At 30.8% G+C, this 21,820-nt stretch overlaps 1 protein-coding gene across 7 annotated transcripts in view; it reads right to left on the bottom strand.

The window, feature by feature from the left end:
* The window catches only part of LOC139490976 (cyclin-dependent kinase 8-like), a 33,820-nt gene extending 12,000 nt beyond the window's left edge, over positions 1–21,820 (bottom strand). For 2 of the 7 annotated variants that reach the window (XM_071278153.1, XM_071278156.1), the window contains exons 1-12: positions 21,612–21,809; positions 19,062–19,137; positions 18,162–18,272; positions 16,208–16,348; positions 15,762–15,819; positions 15,196–15,327; positions 10,413–10,556; positions 8,382–8,451; positions 6,347–6,419; positions 5,705–5,802; positions 2,545–2,632; positions 1,846–1,953 (exon numbers count right to left, since the gene is read on the bottom strand). In XM_071278153.1, coding sequence (XP_071134254.1) covers positions 1,846–1,953; positions 2,545–2,632; positions 5,705–5,802; positions 6,347–6,419; positions 8,382–8,451; positions 10,413–10,556; positions 15,196–15,327; positions 15,762–15,819; positions 16,208–16,348; positions 18,162–18,272; positions 19,062–19,137; positions 21,612–21,739 — 1,227 coding nt within the window. In that variant the 5' untranslated portion in view covers positions 21,740–21,809. Of the gene's footprint in view, positions 1–1,845; positions 1,954–2,544; positions 2,633–5,704; positions 5,803–6,346; positions 6,420–8,381; positions 8,452–10,412; positions 10,557–15,195; positions 15,328–15,761; positions 15,820–16,207; positions 16,349–18,161; positions 18,273–19,061; positions 19,138–21,605 lie in introns of all 7 variants that reach the window. The other 5 variants (XM_071278157.1, XM_071278152.1, XM_071278158.1 and 2 more) reach the window with 5 other exon arrangements.

The raw sequence follows: 21,820 nt of genomic DNA, 5'->3' as shown, positions 1-21,820 counted from the left end.
CTAACTGAGAGCTGGATAACATAGTACAAAAAAAACAATAACTAGTATGGAGTTATGTAACAAAATTCTGTGTCTATAATGCTTTTGTTCAATTCTTTGAATTGGTCTAAAATTGAAAACATTATGAGTGTTGTTTTAAGTATCATTATTTTTTTTATGCATTTTACTATTTTAGTTATTTTGTGCATTGCCATCGTCATGATTATAGCAGCATGAATAAATTAGTAAGACATAACTTGCAGTAAAGCACATTCCATAAAAGACAGTACATCACTTTTGTTAATACATCATAACATGTAGCATAAAATACAACCATTATCATCAGTAGCTATTTTACTGAGAATCAAAGAATTTTTACATGCTATGCATTACCAGATTAGTTAAATGCACACAATACAGGCGATTAATGTTAATACATGTACATACACCTTTACAACACCTGTTGTTTTATATATATACATCCTAATGTGTGTTAACACATGACCATACTTATATACATCCTTCTCTTTTTAGTCTTTTGAGAATAAATGTCTCAACGGCAACTATACCACAACTCTTTATTTATATATAGAACTGTTGTTTCATACATATACCCTATCCTCTAAATCTTGATAAAATTGGGAATGGAAAGATGGAATATGTCAAAGAGACAACAACCTGTCCAAGAGCAGCTAACAACCTATTGAAGTGTGTTATAAATATATATTCCTTAAGGTGGTACCTAACACTACAGGGAGATAACTCTGTAAAGTCAGCTAAACGTTTTAATAACATTGTGTTGTAAAAGGAATATTAAGCTTCTAAATGATCAAAATTGGTGTTTGTCAAACTGCTATATAACCAGTGTAATTTTTCTGACAAAACAGTTGGTTCAAAATTTTTAATTTTTTTTTATTTTTGTTAAAGGGTCAAAGTTAGTACTTTGACAAAATTTTATGAAAATTAAACGAGCCAAATTAATCTAGTGCAAATGTTGGGTACCACCTTAAGTAATGAACATAGGGATGGTCTGGCTTGGACACACAATCCATTATCTAGTAAATTATAAGAGCATAAACCTGGTCTTTTTATGTATGACATTTTTGTATAATCAACTATTAAAAACTGTCTTGCTACTTTTACTATCTAGCTTGTTTTACTTATCAAAATGAATAAGCTAAAATTAAGTGGTAACAATCAGTTGCCATTATCAGACTTATAAAAGACATAGGAACTATAGCAATTTTCTAAATCAATGTGACAGTCCTTTAGATATATCATCCTTAATCATAAAAAGACATAATTTTCTTTAAAAAGTAACATTAGAATGAGAATTGCAGAAAACAGGAAAAGGTATTGGTTTCCATAGTAATTCATATCGGATGTTGAGGCTTTTGAAGGATTCATATAAAGCTATACTATCTACAGTGTTACAAATCATCATTCAGATATATTTCACATCAGTATAAAGTCATTCAATAATGTATGCAAAACACAGACAGCATTCTTTCACAGTCATCCAATATATTCAAGAAGTGAAACAGAATTTGGAAATATTTTTAATTACCTACTGCTATAATTTGAATAAATGGACAAAAGTGAAAATTTACCTTATCCTTGAAATAAAAGTTAAAAAAAAAAAAATAGTTTCAAATAAAATTTTGGACCGGGGTCCCCCTTTCCATTCTTTCAAAATTTGCTTTAAGCATTAATGATTTTAAACATCAATTATCTATCTTCTGAGCAAAATTCAGTTGTATGAAAAATGTAAAATGTCTACTTTTCCAAAAACTGTTTCTGTAAGTACAATATCAAGGACATTCAGTACACAATACAACAACAAGGAGAAGTTGTAATGTGATTTACCTGATAATCACTTGAAACCATTGAACTACTGACCGTAGAAGGGGGCATAACTCTAACTCTCTTTGCTGGTGGCTGATTGTGTCCTGATGACTGATCGGCACCTCCAGCCTGTAATTTAAACTTTATGTTTAAATAGTTACAAATATCCTCTTCATTTATATAACAACAGAGTTTTTAAGCATAGCCTCTCTATAATTTTTTCAATCAATTTATGCTAAACAGTGAGCAGCTCTAAAGTTAGAAATATTTTGCAATGTTTTCATTATTGCAAACATTACAACAGGATAGGTTTTGTCCTAAGTCATATATTAGTGGGGTTTTTCTACACATTTTGTTGTTGATTTTTAGTATCTTTTTGAACTATTATTTTGTGTGATGAGGAGCTTGTCATTTTTTTATAATTGTTGAAGCCAAAATGCTGACATCTAGCTTTAGATGGTAATTTTGTTGTTGTTGTGTTGCTGTCTCAATGTTTACCTCAGATCTACATTTTTATATCTCAATAATGAGATTAAATTAAATAGGAACAAGGCACTTATTCACAGTGTAGAAAATTTAATACACTTTCATTTTTGGCCTTTATATAATTCATTCTTTAATAGGACAGGAGAGGAGAGGCATTTTTTACGTTCTTCTTAATGTATAAGAAACTTTGTAAGAATTTTTTTTGATGTATAAGAAACTTTGTAAGAATTTTACCTTGCTTGCTCCTGTATCAGCCTTGTCATCATCATCGTCAGTGAGGAATTCACGTTTAGGATATGGAATGTTTTTACCTTCAAATACACTGAAGCAGAACAAATCTTTATAATAAAATGTAAAGAACCAAAATTATTGTTATTATCTTCCATTGGACAGATGATGAACGTTACCCATTCTTTATAAGATAATAATTTGAGCTTTCTATATTTTAGTACAGTTAATTTTTTTTTAAAACAATGCTCTTAAGGAAGGTCGCTACTCAGTTTCGAAATAACAAGCTTTTCATAACACTAGTATATATCAAAAGAGGATTAAACTAGAGGCTCTAAAGAGCCTGTGTCGCTCACCTTGGTCTATGTGACTATTAAACAAAGGAAGCAGATGGATTCATGACAAAATTGTATTTTGGTGATGGTGATGTGTTTGTACATCTTACTTTAATGAACATCCTTGCAGCTTACAATTATCTCTATCTATAATGAACTTGGCCCAGTAGTTTCAGTGGAAAATTTTAGTAAAAATTTACAAATTTTATAAAAATTGTTGAAAATTGACTATAAAGGACAATAACTCCTTAGGGGGTCAATTGACCATTTCGGTCATGTTGACTTATTTGTAAATCTTACTTTGCTGAACATTATTGCTGTTTACAGTTTATCTCTATCTATAATAATATTCAAGACAATAACCAAAAACAGCAAAATTTCCTTAAAATTACCAATTCAGGGGCAGCAACCCAACAACGGGTTGTCCGATTCATTTGAAAATTTCGGGGCAGATAGATCTTGACCTGATAAACAATTTAACTCCTGTCAGATTTGCTCTAAACGCTTTGGTTTTTGAGTTATAAGCCAAAAACTGCATTTTACCCCTATGTTCTATTTTTAGCCATGGCGGCCATCTTGGTTGGATGGCCGGGTCATCGGACACATTTTTTAAACTAGATACCCCAAAGATGATTGTGGATAAGTTTGGATTAATTTGGCCCATCAGTTTCAGAGGAGAAGATTTTTGTAAAAGATTACTAAGATTTACGAAAAATGGTTAAAAATTGACTATAAAGGGCAATAACTCCTATATGGGTCAACTAACCATTTCGGTCATGTTGACTTATTTGTAAATCTTACTTTGCTGAACATTATTGCTGTTTACAGTTTATTTCTATCTATAATAATTTTCAAGATAATAACTAAAAACAGTAAAATTTCCTTAAAATTACCAATTCAGGGGCAGGAACCCAACAACGGGTTGTCCGATTTATCTGAAAATTTCAGGGCAGATAGATCTTGACCTGATAAACAATTTGACCCCCGTGTCAGAATTGCTCTAAAGGCTTTGGTTTTTGAGTTATAAGCCAAAAACTGCATTTTACCCCTATGTTCTATTTTTAGCCATGGCGGCCATCTTGGTTGGATGGCCAGGTCATCGGACACATTTTTTAAACTAGATACCCAAAAGATGATTGTGGATAAGTTTGGATTAATTTGGCCCAGTAGTTTCAGAGGAGAAGATTTTTGTAAAAGATTACTAAGATTTACGAAAAATGGTTAAAAATTGACTATAAAGGGCAATAACTCCTATATTGGTCAACTGACCATTTCGGTCATGTTGACTTATTTGTAAATCTTACTTTGCTGAACATTATTGCTGTTTACAGTTTATTTCTATCTATAATAATTTTCAAGATAATAACCAAAAACAGTAAAATTTCCTTAAAATTACCAATTCAGGGGCAGCAACCCAACAACAGGTTGTCAGATTCATCTGAAAATTTCAGGGTAAATAGATCTTGACCTGATAAACAATTTTACCAATTGTCAGATTTGCTCTAAATGCTTTGGTTTTTAAGTTATAAGCCAAAAACTGCATTTTACCCCTATGTTCTATTTTTAGCCGTGGCGGCCATCTTGGTTGGTTGGCCGGGTCACCGGACACATTTTTTAAACTATATACCCCAAAGATAATTGTGGCCAAGTTTGGATAAATTTGGCCCAGTAGTTTCAGAGGAGAAGATTTTTGTAAAAGATTACTAAGATTTACGAAAAATGGTTAAAAATTGACTATAAAGGGCAATAACTCCTATATGGGTCAACTGACCATTTCGGTCATGTTAACTTATTTGTAGATCTTACTTTGCTGAACATTATTGCTGTTTACAGTTTATCTCTATCTATAATAATATTCAAGATAATAACCATATAACGGCAAAATTTCCTTAAAATTGCCAATTCAGGGGCAGCAACCCAACAACCGGTTGTCTGATTCATCTGAAAATTTCAGGGCAGATAGATCTTGACTTAATAAACAATTTAACCCCATGTCAGATTTGCTCTAAATGCTTCGGTTTCAGAGTTATAAGCCAAAAACTGCATTTTACCCCTATTTTCTATTTTTAGCCATGGCAGCCATCTTGGTTGGTTGGCCGGGTAACCGAACACATTTTTTAAACTAGATACCCCAATGATGATTGTGGCCAAGTTTGGTTAAATTTGGCCCAGTAGTTTCAGAGGAGAAGATTTTTGTAAAAGTTAACGACGCCGGACGCCAAGTGATGAGAAAAGCTCACTTGGCCCTTCGGGCCAGGTGAGCTAAAAAGGAACAAAAACAGCCAAAAAAATTTATATAGGTCAAAGTGCTTGTTTTTGAGATAATAGCCATTGAAATTTTGGCGAGAGAAAATTTTCTCTCTTGATTATTCATAGCTTTACCATTGACAGGATTTAGTTCTCAAAAACTATTAGAAAATAACAAGGATTTTATAAGACTTTAACAGATGGCTTATAATTATACATGTAAAAGATTTATAAAATAAAAAATGGGGGTCAATGGGTAAATTTTTTAAAGGCATTCAAATGGATAAAACCAGAGGATTCCGAAAATCTGACAAAAATCCCAAAACATGACAAGCGAACATCCTTAAAGACATATGAATGAAATTTTGTCTAATATAGTCTTAAAGCTATTCTTTGATGTAAGAACATAATTTTTTCTGATAATGTATAATCTATATTGTCCATGTTTCTCTGTCTTTAGTTTCTATGTTGAGTTTCATATACTGTTGTTAGTCTTTTTTCCCATGGCTTTTTCAGTTTATTTTTGACTTATTAGATTAAAGTTTAAATGTCCTCTTTGAATCTTTCACCCCTCTTTTACTTACTCCTGAGATGGTAAGGGGTCCTCTAAAAAGTAGGGATCCTTCATTGCTAGTTCTGAGGTAATTCTTTTAGTGGGATCCATAGTCAACAACTTTTGTAACTAAAATAAAGAGCATAATTTTAAAGTTACTAAAACAACAACATAAACAACTTATACTACTTGGAACATAGATTTGCACAGATCAAAGTTAAATACAGAAAAAAATTAGAACCCGGTCAATGATAAATTTGACACTGACTATGTTACAATTTCCTAATTTGTACTTATTCCATGTAAGATTTAATCACTTTCCAGCTGAAGTTCGGTTAGCTTTAAGTTAAAATACATACTGTACATGTGTCTCTTATTGTAACTGTTCGTTGAAAGGTACACTTAGATGATACAGAAATGAAAATATATATTTTCAAAATTTTTGATCTGGATACTGTATTTTGGTCATAAAAGCTTCTGTTTCAAATTTCAAAAAAATCCATGACGGTTTGACAAAGTTATTGATGTCTAAAAAAATATTTTAACAACAAATGGAACCAATATGTTGAAGCCACTAGGATCACTATGTCTCAACAAAAGGGAGAAGAATAAAAAGAAAGTGAATTTTGCAATTGAACTTTCAAAAAGTTAAAATCTTTTGAAGTTTACTCACCAAGTGAAATTGTTTACTGTCAGGCTTTACTTTGTGTTTTTCCATATATTTTACTAAATTACAATTTACATAACTGAAAATATAAAAACAAATATTAATACTCAATGAATAATATACAAAAATATCTCAGAATAGAAACAATCTTTTGTCATTTTTGTCTGTACTAAATAAAGAATTATCTTTAAAAATCAGGATTAATCTTTATGAAAACTAATAAAAATTAGGCACAAGGTGTTGAAGAAACTGAAAGTTTTGAATAATCTACTTTAATCAATTGAGGGAAACTCACTGTTATCAATATTAAGTCATTTTGAAACAAGACCAATACCAGGTCTTGTCCATTGCTGCATGTAATTGATTAAAGTATACAGTGTTCCAGCTTGAATCTCAGGGCAGAAGGGTGCTACTTGTCTGAAAGGGCACTTTAGCGCAATAACCCAAATTGTAAGGGCACTGTTTGGCAGTGTATTAATAACCTTGAATATATGTATTATATATTGCTAGGCTCAGCTGCAGAACATTACTTGTATTTTAACCTTATTCAGAAATTAATGTGTTCCAAGTGTTGGTTCCAGTAAGATTTTTTAATTATCAAATTTATCATGACACAAAGCATATCATTTTAATTTATGTAAATTTATGCAAACTGTGCATTTTGATCAGGAAAAAAATCCTTAGAAAAATCTTTTTTTTTATTTTATAATTTATATAACTTAATTATACAAGTCTATTAAAATAAACAAGTAGTTCTGAAAGATGGAGCTAAACAAAATTGAATTTGTTATGTAATTAAATTATTTACATTAAAACTACTTGTTTAGACATATAGTATTTGTGTTATTGAAAGTTACCTAACTTGTAAATTGTTACAAAAAAGTATTAAGAAGTGCACACCAAAGTGCTCCTAAGTAGGGAGTTTTATAAATATAACAGGTGATACAAGAGATGATTATATTACAATGATGCAATAATACATTGCATATATAACAGAAGGTATAAACTCCATTATGGTTAAAAAATAAAAGCATTTGTTAAGTGCTCCTATGTAAGGAGGATTATAATACAAGAAATAAAACAGGAAGTGGTGCAATCTTGTTCTGTTCAAATACAAATTTCTTTGGTTTTTCTTTTAATTTCATACTCATGGTTATAAAAACAAAACGTTTTTACCAATCTACCAATTTACTCAAAACTTAGTCTGCCTTTTAAATTGTTTTAAATTTTCTTTAAAAATATTTTTTTTTTATGTGTACATATATGCTATGATACGTAAACATTACAAATGGCTAACATGTCAGCATTTTCATTCTGTATTAAATATATAGTATTTGTTCAATTATCTTAAATCCACTAATTAGCAGTGAACAATCATTAGCAGAGGTGATAAAACTGCAAAAGGCTTTAGGTATTTAACTTAATCCTATTGTCAGTTAATTAGTGTTACACAATCACTCAGGTAACAATTTTACCGGAAACGCCAGAAGGCATGAAATTTGTAAAATGTATCTTTTGAAAAGGCAGAGGGGGGCATTCTTTGGCTTTGGAGGGCAGACTGGCGGGGGTAAGGGCACCAAGGGCGGGGCGCCCTTCTATTTAGGGCAGGCGGGAACACTGGTATAATTATCATTCCTTCTCTGAAGGCAAGAAAATTCTAATGAGACTTTTCCTTGTCTATGAGTGTTGTTTAACTATTTGAAAACAGGAAGCAGGCCGGCTACATAGTGGATGTAAAAATTGCTAACTAACTACAACTACACATTATCAAACAGGAAACCAAATATTAATTCATTCCCCTTTCATAGAAGCCAAGTAAACTTTGACAAAAGTTTGCTACATAAAGTCTTTTGGATGGACCTATGGACATGGGGATGGAGTAGGGTGGTTACTAAACCTGGTTTTGCTTTCAACAGGTAAAACAAAAGGATTTATTCAGACAAACACAATGTATCGCAATTAATAAGAAATTGTAAATAAATGTTTGTACATGTATGTTTGTACTTAAGATGACTCAGAAATCCAACCGATTTAAACTTACTTTGATCTTTTAAAATCTTTCGTTAATGTGCCATGCTCTGGCATTTTTCGTATATCTTCCCAATCTTTATCTGCAAATATTGATAAGTTATACAATAAAATTGGAACAAATGAAGTGTAGAGCTTATATAGGTAGATCCACAGAACATAAAAATTAAATGCAATTTCTTCTATCAGAGAAAAAGACCATAATTTTGTTCAAATTTTTTAGTAATATTTATTTTGTGTCATAGATCAAATTTATTCATTTAGTGTATGCTTATTTTTTTTGTCAATATGTCTTTTTGATTAAGTTAAGTCATATCAATTGATGTTTATATTGTTTCTCTGTATGTTGTAATGTTACACTACTACTTCAGGAATGGGAAAAGGATGACGCTTGTTTAATCCTTGAAACCTGTTGCATTTTTATAAGTCAGGAACCTGTTTTTAAGGGGTTGTCGGACAGCTGTATATGTGCCTGTGGAGATCCAGTAGAAGATAATTTTCATTTCTTTTATGTTTGTCCATCTTACATTTATCAGAGATATGAGCTCTTTAGAAAAATAAGTAACTTTAATAATGTCAATCTTGATGTCTTACTACAGGGTTGCTCAGACTTTAATATTGATGAAAACACAGAGATATTTACATATGTACAACAATATATTCATGAAACTGGAAGATTTTTATAATATTTCATGTGATACTATACTGTTTAGAAATCAGCTTATAACCACAGTGTACCACTCTTTAGTCTTAATTAAAGACAAACCTAACTTTTAACACAAAAAAACAACCAATTGTGTTTAGCATCTTTTTGCAAATAAATTTATATATATTTTATTTTATTTTTTGTATTAGTAATTATATTTTCAAAAATCAAGAAATTAATAGTCATGTAATAAGATGGTACACTAAATTACTTATGTATTGCAAAAAAGGGCCAATCAATTCTTGTTATTCATATAAATAGAACAACTTTGTTGCAGTGAGTTTGTGAATTCGAGTAAAAAATCACTTAATGATCTACTTGATTTCTTACCAACACTTATTAATGTGGTATAAAATTCGACACCACCTTCAGTAGGTCTTGCTTTGACTTTGTTAACATAGTTATTTATATACATATACACAATAAAATACTTCAAGAAGTGGGGGAATTGCCTCCCCTGACTCACTGCAACAACGTATGATCTATTAACTTATCAGAAAATTATATACTATCATGCATGTTATTCAATCCATCTTGTATGGGAAAGGATTTGTATAGGCACTGCCTTTTGTCCAATCCCTTTGTTTAAATGTACATTTGATATTTGAACAATAAAATATTTTGAATTGAATTTTAAGGGGTTGTAGTTTGTTGATTTGTTTTATAAGTATTTGTCATTTCTCATTTTTTACATAGTTATGATCGTTGATTTTTCCCGTTTGAATGGTTTTACACGTTATATTGGGGGCTTTTTATAGCTTGCTGTTTGGTGGGAGCCAAGACTCATAGTTGAAGGCCATGCTTATACCTATAATTGTTTCCTTTTTACAAATCAGGACATGGATGGAGAGTTGCCTCATACCACTTCTTCTAATTTCTATTAGTAGGTTAACTAATCATGTACATTATAATCCAAATATTTCCTAAGACAGTTGAGATTAAGGCAAACTATTATTTCAACGTCAAGATAAGATCGACCAGAAGGAAAGCATTACAGTTTATGGACAACAGAGGAGCATAAAGTGATGATATTATCTATTGCTAAACAGTTTACACTAGTAATGTTTGAGGCCCTTTATAGCTTGCTGTTCAGTGTGAGCCAAGACTCCTTCTGGAAGACCTTACTTTGACCTATAATAGTTTAGTTTTACAAATTGTGACTTGGATGGAGTTGTCTCATTCGCACTCATACCACATCTTCTTATATCTATAGACATTGCTATTCATTGAATGGTTCAGACAACTGATGGTATTATATTTATGACAATCATGTGGTACCGAGATTTCTAAATGCCTGAAAAGTATATTATAACTATTTTGTGTTTCATGATAACTTACCTTGTGGAAATCCCATTACATTAAATATACGATCTAACTGATCATGATGATATGGATTACTTGTTTTTATATCTTCTTGTCGACAATGGAATATAGGTTCATATGTTAATAATTCTGCAAATATACAACCAATAGCCCATATATCTGAAAAGAAAATTACAAATATAAGAATATGTATTAATTGGCTTTCTCCAAACTACATGATCCATAATTTACCATGACCTCATAAAACTTTTCAAAATCACATATTTCTTTCAAATCAATTTTTTATATAGGTTGACAAAATCATGACTAAATTATTTTCATTAGAAGACAGTTCTGAACATTTTTTAAAGGGGCACTAGCTACAAGATATATAAAAAATCTTAAATTTGATTTTTTTCTATTCCATCAATAATGAAAGTGAAATAGTGAAATAACAATTCGCTTTTTGCAGCCAAAAAGGTTCAATTTTGTCAAATTACGCTAAGAAACATTGATAATTAGTAATTCAATTGCAAGTGAATGAGTCCACCTCTTTAAATCCGTATTCATGTGAACTTCAATTTAACCCCTAGCTAGAAATTGACAACGCATGCATTGTACGTGTACTGGTTATTTAAAGAAAAAGAATGTCAACAATGAAAGTGAAACTACGGTAAATCATTTGATTACTAATTCGATGCACCTAAAATCATTCTTATACGGTAAAAAAGGAATGAGAAACATCTATTTTTAATCTATAAAATAAAATCAAAAAGACCTATAAAAATTCAATTGCACGTGTTGGTTTAATCTATTCATATCTTTATTTATGTTTACATCGCTCATATGGTCATCTGAGGTCAAATAGATAGGTAATTAGATGGCGTCTGGACTAAAATACACACGAAACGAACTTATATATTATCTACCCCATGCTCTGTAAATGTTTATTTTAGACTTTTAATAGTTTGGATAAATGTTTTACATTGTTATAAATCAAATATGAGAATTTGAGTCAAATCAGTGACCATGAATTTGACAGCTAGTGCCCCTTTTGTGTATTTGAATATGCTTATTATTATAACATATTCTATTATAATTAATTTGATCCATACATGGTGATAGGTTGAATGTACTTAGCACGTCCAGTGATAAAGAATGTTTATATGGCAAAATTATGTTTATCTCTCTGTTTATATTTGTAATTGACTCTTACTCTATATTTTAATCATTGCTTGATTCATTCTAAACAAACAAAACCAGATGAGGGCGCGCAGGGCGTAGCTTTATACGACCGCAGAGGTTGAACCCTGAACGGTTGGGGCAAGTATGGACACAACATTCAAGCTGGATTCAGCTCTAAATTTGGATTGTGATTAAATAGTTGACACAGCATAGGTTTCTGACACAGAATGAATGTGTTCTAATGAACTTAAAATTTTTGTTTTCTCTTAGAGCAATTCACTAAGCTGTTGAATATTAATCCTCTAAAAAAAATGTTTGAAGAAATTTTCTTTTTTATTTATGAAATTTCAAATGAGAAAAATTGAACCCAATTTTTTTAATCACATCCCCCTTTCCCTTATTCCAAAACTAATCTCAATTAAAATTTCTAATGGAGTTTGCAACAATAACTACTCATTTAAATACATCATAAAATATTAAGATGTAAAAAAACTGCTTGTTATCACTGAATGGTAAAGATTATTTTAATTTATCAGTTGGTAGTAAAAAGTGAATATACATTGTGTATTGTATATAACAAAGATTTAAGTTGATTCTGGACAAAGAAAGATAACTCCAATTAAAAAAAAATCTTCCTATTGCACAATATTTTGCAATTAGATATTTCTTGCTTACTATTTTGGACAAAGAAAGATAACTCTAATTAAAAAAAAATTGCTATTTCACAATATTGTGCAATTAGATATTTCTTGCCATTGCGCAATACTGTGCAATTAAAAAGACTTGCTATTGCACAATACTTAATATAATAATTTTAGATCCTGATTTGGACCAACTTGAAAACTGGGCCCATAATAAAAAATCTAAGTACATGATTAAATTCAGCATATCAAAAAAGCCAAAGAATTCAATTTTTATTAAAATCAAACTTAGTTTAATTTTGGACCCTTTGGACTTTAGTGTAGACCAATTTGAAAACAGGACCAAAAATGAAGAATCTACATACACAGTTAGATTTGGTATATCAAAGAACCCCATTTATTCAATTTTTGATGAAATCAAACAAAGTTTAATTTTGGACCCCGATTTGGACCAACTTGAAAACTGGGCTAATCATCAAGAATCTAAGTACATTTTTATTTAGATTCAGCATATCAAAGAACCTAACTGATTCATTTTTTGTCAAAATCAAACTAAGTTTAATTTTGGACCCTTTGGACCTTAATGTAGACCAATTTGAAAACGGGACCAAAAGTTAAGAATCTACATACACAGTCATGACAGTTAGATTTGGCATATCAAAGAACCCCAATTATTCAATTTTGATGAAATCAAACAAAGTTTAATTTTGGACCCTTTGGGCCCCTTATTCTGTTGGGACCAAAACTCCCAAAATCAATACCAACCTTCCTTTTATGGTCATAAACCGTGTGTTTAAATTTCATAGATTTCTATTTACTTATACTAACGTTATGGTGCGAAAACCAAGAAAAATGCTTATTTGGGTCCCTTTTTGGCCCCTAATTCCTAAACTGTTGGGACCTAAACTCCCAAAATCAATACCAACCTTCCTTTTGTAGTCATTAACATTGTGTTTAAATTTTGATGAAATCAAACAAAGTTTAATTTTGGACCCTTTGGGCCCCTTATTCTGTTGGGACCAAAACTCCCAAAATCAATACCAACCTTCCTTTTATGGTCATAAACCGTGTGTTTAAATTTCATAGATTTCTATTTACTTATACTAACGTTATGGTGCGAAAACCAAGAAAAATGCTTATTTAGGTCCCTTTTTGGCCCCTAATTCCTAAACTGTTGGGACCTACACTCCCAAAATCAATACCAACCTTCCTTTTGTAGTCATTAACATTGTGTTTAAATTTCATTGATTTCTATTTACTTAAACTAAAGTTATTGTGCGAAAACCAAGAATAATGCTTATTTGGGCCCTTTTTTGGCCCCTAATTCCTAAACTGTTGAAACCAAAACTCCCAAAATCAATCCCAACCGTTCTTTTGTGGTCATAAACCTTGTGTCAAAATTTCATAGATTTCTATTAACTTAAACTAAAGTTATAGTGCGAAAACCAAGAAAATGCTTATTTGGGCCCTTTTTGGCCCCTAATTCCTAAAATGTTGGGACCAAAACTCCCAAAATCAATACCAACCTTCCTTTTGTGGTCATAAACCTTGTGTTAAAATTTCATAGATTTCCATTCACTTTTACTAAAGTTAGAGTGCGAAAACTAAAAGTATTCGGACGACGACGACGCCAACATGATAGCAATATACGACGAAAAAATTTTCAAATTTTGCGGTCGTATAAAAACTACAGTTTCATACATTCACACACATAAATAAACAGATGGAAGGAAGGATGGACAAACTGATAAAGTGCAAACATTATTATACTATAAAATGCTTGGGGAGAGCAAATTATTTTGAGGCTATTGATCTTTTAAGCTACACTAGGGGGAAGTTTTGCCATATAAAAAAATATCCCAAAGCCCAAATTTTGCACAAATTTTAGTATATCTGCTGTGAGTGATTTTTTGATTTTAAACATATTTTATTCATTAAGATATGAAAAGGATTGAGCAACAGGCACAGCCTATAAAAGCTCTCTCCATATTTACATGTACAAGGTATAATTCTAATAGAAAAAAAAAATAAAACTAGACGAATCAAAAATTAAAGAAAGTTTCAAACAAAACGTTGAGTGTCACTGATATATTTCTGAACAGATTTAAAAATAGCAACATTCATATCATATGAAAATAATCTGTTTCCAAAAAGTAGTAATTCAATATTTATGTCAACATTATCAACAATGGAGTAAATGGAATCAAGAAGGATCTGTCTTACATCATTATACTCAGGGCAAATAAAAAAGAAATGTTGGTTATCCTCACCAGCATGGTTACAGTATGTGCAAAAAGTGTTCTCGCTGTGAGTGAGAGTAACCTTGACCATTGAACTTTTGACATTAAAACCAAAAGGGCTAGTCTTCAACCCTTAAGTGTTGTATAGATATTGTTTATAATTCAACAGATTCAGTTCACAAATTGACTAGATGACTTCCACATGACTGGGCAGCATTTATCATATTATAAGCTGAGTTTGTCTATGTTAGGTAAAAATTGCCACAAAACTCTAATTTAATACAATTCACAACCCAACCTGTAATTTAGAACTAATGGCCTTTATTTGACCGAAATCTTTAAAATGAATGATCTGGAAACAATAATATTTGCCAGACAAGTCATAATCTGAAAGGCTAATGACTGTAGTGGTATTTGGGATTTAGGTTATGAAAAAATTTATACCAAATAATATTTCATTGAGATGAGGTCTTTCAATCATCATTTTGCACTAATTCTTGTTCGAAAGGCATTTCTTATGGAACAGTCTCTTTGCATTGCATAATAATCCAAAGAGCCTTAAATAACTCATCACCAGGCTTTTATAAATGTGTATGCTAGATTTTAACTACAAGATTACTGTTTAATGCCATAGCAGATATAGGCTATGGATGGCTATCATGTTTTCCCAAATTGCACTTCTCAAGGTAAATGTCTTAACATTATCTAGGGAAATCAATAAATTCAAAGATTCGTTTTTCATTAATATAATACCTATAGCTTTTGTATAATGTCTAGCACCAAGTAAAAGTTCTGGAGCTCTGTACCAGAAAGTCACAACCACTGGATCTAGATCAGCAAGAGGTTTTAATGGTGAATTAAATAATCTGGCAAATCCCATGTCAGCTGAAATCAAATACATTTAATTATCAAACATGAAAAGCTTAGTAAAATTCATTAAAAACTTTTACAGGATAGAGTTAAAGCAACCAGTAGCGATATGGAAACAAAGGTATTTACTTAAGCTTTTAATCTGTTCCAATTAAGTATAAAAAAACTGATTTTTGATATTCTTTGTAATTTTGCATCTAAATGAAGGGGGGAAAACATGTGATAATTGGTAACACATTGTGCTCACAGAGAGGAATGCAGTTGATTCTTGCATCAGCAAGAATATTTACTGGTTTTCACTTAACCATTAGAAAGTAAATAAAAATCCTTGTTCTTTCACAAAAAACACTATATAATTTGATAACAAACATTGAACTACTTTTAAACCTGTGATAGTCATAAATACTAAGGAATATGTTAACAAGTAGAAGTAACAGTCAGTTATATACCTATTTTGACTCTGCCTCGTTCTTCACCTTCACCCATCACTAAAATATTGGCAGGTTTCTGAAAGTAGACAAGAATCTTAACTATATAGGTCTTGATACTATAGATAATGGGTGTATTGTCATCAATTTACAAAATTCACAAACAGCAGTCATAGGGTAAGTTAAAGAAACAGAAGACTCTGACCATCATAATACAAATAGTTTTACCACGTTTCAAGTTATATTGAGAATAAACTTGAATAAGGTATCAAAATGTATCATTTAATATCAATTGTTGACAGACTGTACCAGTTTTACATTATATCTACCATGTCTAATGAGTTTTTTTCAATTATTTGTACAATAATTGTGTTATCCAAACTGTTCATGAATTCTAAATTAAATTATAAAATCACAATATCCTGTCAACAAACTGCAATAAGATTGTCTATCTTGTACATGCTCACCAGATCTCTGTGTAATACCCAGTTAGCATGAAGATAATGTATCCCATCAAGGATTTGGAACAGCAAAGATTTCACCATATTTTTGGGTACATCTATCTGTTTTTTGTTTGCTTTTGCTGATCTGTGGAATTTTATTATATGCTGCAAATAAATTTTAATGAAAATACACATGTATTAATCAATGATTTAAACTTCAAAATGGATTCTATTTCAAATACGCATAAAAACAATTTTTTATGAACATGTTTCTCCTCCTTTTCTCTGAATTAACAACAGAAGCCAAGGTTTGATCAAATTCAAAAACACAGATTAACTTTATTGAAACATACATGCAGTTTCATGTGGCTCTAACTATTTACCAATGTTTATAAATTTAAATAGAAAACTAGATGTGTCAAAGCGACACGAATGGCCCTGTCCCAAAATTTTGAAAAATCTGCAATTTCAATAACACATGATGGTAGTCTCACAGCTCAAAAACTGGAGGCGTATAGAAAAAAAAATCTGTATAACTGTGATTTTCAATAATTTATCAAAGTCCAAAGCCCGTAATTTCGGCAAAAATTAGCGGAGCTGAACGAAACTTAAACTTGATCTGTAACTTATCATGGTTAACTCACATACCAAAACTCAGCCCAATATCTGAAGGTGTTAAGAACAAAAGTCTGTATAATGTATAACTGTGATTTTCAACAATTTCTCAAAGTACAAAGCCCGTAATTTCGGCAAAATACTCTGTATAATGGTTTGTTGCGGAATGACCAAATGACAGAATAACAGAATTACGGAATTTCGGAATATCGGACAAGGGTAAAACTATATTTAATTGTGGTTTGTTTATGTCTATGATGATGTCTGCATACAGAAAATCTGTAATTTGTTGATCATCTATATTCTTGGTTCATCTGTATGTAAAGGAGTAGGTTCGGTAAGACCCTCTTTTGGCCCCAAAATATAGCAGTTTTACAAAATTGTTAAAATGTAAACTTTTAGTTATTTATTGGAAAGTAGAATGCTTCTGCTAAATAAATATGGCAGTTTTTGACAATACAACACACATATATCTAGCATCATTAAGTCATGCTAAATTACTGAAATCTTCACAATTTTAGCATTTGAGTTAAATTTTAGACGGTTTCCGTCTTAAATGAAAGTGGCCACATTTGTGTTCATTCTAAATATTGAAATGTAAGTTGTATTTGATGATAATACAAAACATATATAAAGGTTGAGGATGAACATGGATGCGGCCACTTTCATTTTTGACAAAAACCATCTGAAGTGACATTTTTTTGCATAATTGATAGATTTTTCACATTTTAGCTTGAATCGGAGATTTTTAATGACTAAATCAGTTAAAAATTTTCTAATAAACTAATTGAATCAACTGAAATAGACACTTAAGTATTTCAAAAGTGTCCACAATCTTTCATCAAATGAACCTGAAGTTTGAGGCCAAAATCGGCCCTTACCTGACCTACTCATTTGTTTCCCAAAATGCAAGAATATAGTAGATAAATTGTGTAACAAATGGCAATGCTTCACCGATCAGATATTGTGTGATGCTTGACCATTTGATACAATTTATCAAAATAACTTATAGTATCATGACTGATGTAAGTTGTGGAGCAGGATCTGTCTGCTCACCCTTCCAGAATGTTATTTGGCAGGGTTTGTGTTGCTTACTTTTAATTTTCATATGTTATGTTTACTTAGACAAGAAAAGAGTTGGGAACTATATTTCAATGTATGTTAATTGAGTAGCTAACATAGCAGATTGCTTCATCCTGGTTGGTGAGTACATGTAGATGCCTGTTTAGGCTTAGGAGAGAATTTGAACAAAATTTCAATCTTTTTAAAAACCTACCCACAAATTATGTTCTGCAGTCAAACAGTATGTTTCGGCTTAGGAAAGAATTTGAGCAAAAGTTTCAATCTTTATAAAAGGACCTACCCATAAATCATGTTCTGCATAGTCAAACAGTAGCCATACTTTTCTGTCTGTGTGTGACAAGAAAACTTTCTGTAAACTGATAACATTAGGATGCTTTAACTCTCTCAAAAGCTGAAAGTAAATAATATGTAATACTAATTATCTCATATACAAATACTTTTTGCATTTCAATTGCTGCAAATTAAAAACAGCAATTTCATAAACTCGACTTTATTTTCTTGATGGAAATAAGGATATATATTACAAGTTTACAAAATGAACTGAAATTACGAAGTAACCAACATGGTACAATGTATAACAAAAGTTAATAGTTGAAAATAGAATTACTTACATGACTTATATCCTTGTCAAGACTTATAAGACTGGTCAAATAATTATCAATACACATACTGAGTTCCTAAAATTACTTCAATTTTAATTTGAAGTGGAAGTCTTGTTAATTGTTAATTGTAAATTTAAAGATCTGGTATATGAATGAAAAAAACTGTTTTCGACAGATTTTTAGTTTTTGTTGTATCAATATTGTCACACCAATGTCATAGGTGGTCTGAGGGTTTGCAGCTCACAAACATGTTCAATGTTGCAACATTCTTTGTGTGCTTGTTATAACAAGCCAGGATATTATCATCCAGTGGTTGTAGGTGCTTAATTTTTGCAATAATTGTCAATAACATTTATTTTTGTATTAAATATCAGGCTGTTAGTTTTCTCTTTTGAATAGATTTTGATGCTTCAGTGATTCCCTATATTATCCACCAAGTTTTTTCCATAAAAAGAATGGCCTTGCTCTTAATCCGCCTCTGGATCATTATAGATTCTGCTATGAAGTTCAGGAAAGAAATAACTTCCCTAATAGATTGTGTACAGTAGATATATAGTGGAAACTAGCATTATACTTACAGCTATTTCTCTACATGCTGACATAGAAATTCCTGTACCTTCTATCTGCTTTAAGGCATATTCTCTTCCATCAGTGCTGAAATTCAAATCAGAGAAATACTTTGGATCCGAAAAAGCTATTTCAAAATTTATACCTAAAAACATGAACATTGCAGAAGTTTTTCTCTCAACCACACAAATGATATTAAATTTAGTGGTTTTTTTTAAATCCTTCAATATGTAATAAAATCTCATACAACATTCTCACTCATAGTATAGTACGTAGCAAAGACTAGATGTATTTGAATGACACATATGGGCCTGTTCGCAAAAAAATCAAGAAGTCATTTTTAGAAATTGTAAAAATTTAATTTTTTGGTAAGCTTTTGAGATGAATGCTGATATTTTTGTGCTTTATAAAAAATATTACCATAAAAAATTAAAATGATATACCCGAATGTATAAGATTTCTGCATGTTGAATAAATAGACTTATACATGCTAAAAATTAGCTGAATATGTGAAGTTCAGTGTATCCCAAACTCTGTCTATCCAACAAAATGTCAGACAAGAAATCATTCGGTCAGACAGAATTTTTTGGAGATTTTGGTTGAATATATATAGAAGAAAAATTCAAATTTCTTTTTCAGTCAGACAAACCCTAAAACAGTTTGGCACAGACTGGAAGTTATGATAAGAAAAAAATAAACAGCTGCTCCACGAGCACATGATACACCTGTCATCTTGTGTGTGAAGTTTTATTCAATAATCATTTGATAATCATAAATAGTTTCTGAGAGGCGACATTGAGTTGGCCTAATTGAAACAATTTTGGAAAAACACACATTTCTCCAAATGTAAAATTTAATCAAATTACATTAACATGTAATTGAAAGTTGACCTGAAAACACATTGCATTCAATTGAATGATAAATTGTAATTTTTAAGGGTGTACGGTTTCATATACATTTTTTTTGTACATGTACATACAATCTCTAATGGGAAGTTATTGTAAAATTGTTTCATTAAGGTACAAATGTATATTATAAATACAATGTTCCCTGTACTCAAACTACACAACAATTTCACAATAATTATCTCATAGATGTGGAACCGTAATCTTAAGAGGGTAGGAATGCCCTCTAAAGTCAGGTGTCAAACAGTCACTTTCAGCTACCTTTAGAGTCAAATTGATAAACTTTTACCATCATTTGTCAAATTGATAAACTTTTACCATCATTTGTCAAATTGGTAAAAAGTTTACCATCATTTGTCAAATTGATAAACTTTTACCATAATTTGTCAAATCATCCCTATCATGATACGTCAAAGATCCTACATGTAAATAAGATAGTATCTAAATTTAATGTAATTTATCAAAATCAGTCATTTTTTTTTATTGTCTTAAAGAAAGCATATTTTTGATTGTCATGCATCAAACATTACTGTTGACATCATTTGGCAATTTTTTTTTACTGTTATTCACCAATAAGGTAAAAATGTACCCCCTTTACGACCTTCTCTAATATCTTTTTGATATTTTTAAACAATTTTAAGATGGATGGTCTACAATTTGTAAATTTGAATTGTTTTACATTGTTATTTCGGAGTCTTTTAAAGCTGACTATGTGGTATGGGCTTTGTTCATTGTTGAAGACTGTATAGTCTGTAATTTCTGTGTCATTTTGGTCTCTTGTGGAGAGTTGTTTCATTGGCAATCATACCACATCTTCTTTTTTTATATTTAAAAGAGCTACGGTTCTACAGCTACATCAAAGATTAGTATAGTTTACTATACAAATCTTTGAATATATTGTATATAATCTGATGACTGTCATGAGGGTAATAATAAATGCCCTTTACTGTCTGTAAATTAGTGTCAAAGTGATTGAAATTTTACAGTGATTTGTCAAAATCCTCTTATCCTGATTTGTCAGAGGTCTTTTTATAATTATAAAATGTTACTTTTATTTTTGGAAAAATTTAACGTGATTAATGATTTGTCAAAATCTTTCGATGTTTTTATCGACTAAAAGAAAGTCCATATATATATATTTTATTATCATTTTACAGTTTACAACATTTGTCAAGAACTATTACCGTTATTTGTCATGAAGGTACCACACCTGATCATAGACATATAACATAACAAATCATTAAATTTATATACATTCATGACATTGTACAAATGTAGATTGCCATTGACATATAGTCAATACTCAAATAATTGTACAAAAATAGAAAAACAATAAGGAATTCTTATCATTCTTCAAAAAAAGACACGTATTATGAATTTATCTATACGTCTATAATGCGTGATGGCAAGAAATACTAAGACAGTCTGCACCAAAAACTTTTTCAACTACTAGTCCGAAGACCAATATCCTGACATTTTTCTTGTTGGTCCAAACAAATTTTTGCAAAACTTACTAGTCCGAATAAAATTTTACTAGTCTGGGGTATCGGACTAGTGGCTAACCGTGCAGACTGCTAAGAAATAAAGAAATAACTCTTAAAAAATATAAAATCGACGATTTAGTGTGCGAGACATATGCTTCAAACACACTTTAACCTGTTCTTCCTTTTGCCTTTATACACATGTCCATATGTTCCTCGTCCAACTTTGCATCCTTCGTAATCGAAAAGGTCCTCGACTTTTGCTCTTTCTGCATTGGTTTTCTGCTTATATTCAAAATCCATTTCTTTGACGGCTCCAAAATATTTATTTTCCTAAAGATGCTTAATAAATAAAATTCCGTTGTTAAAAGCGTGTTGATGATC

Source organism: Mytilus edulis, chromosome 10 (genome assembly GCF_963676685.1).
Source record: "Mytilus edulis chromosome 10, xbMytEdul2.2, whole genome shotgun sequence".
Taxonomy (NCBI): Eukaryota; Metazoa; Mollusca; class Bivalvia; order Mytilida; family Mytilidae; genus Mytilus; species Mytilus edulis.
This window is presented reverse-complemented; position numbering and strand designations above follow the sequence as displayed.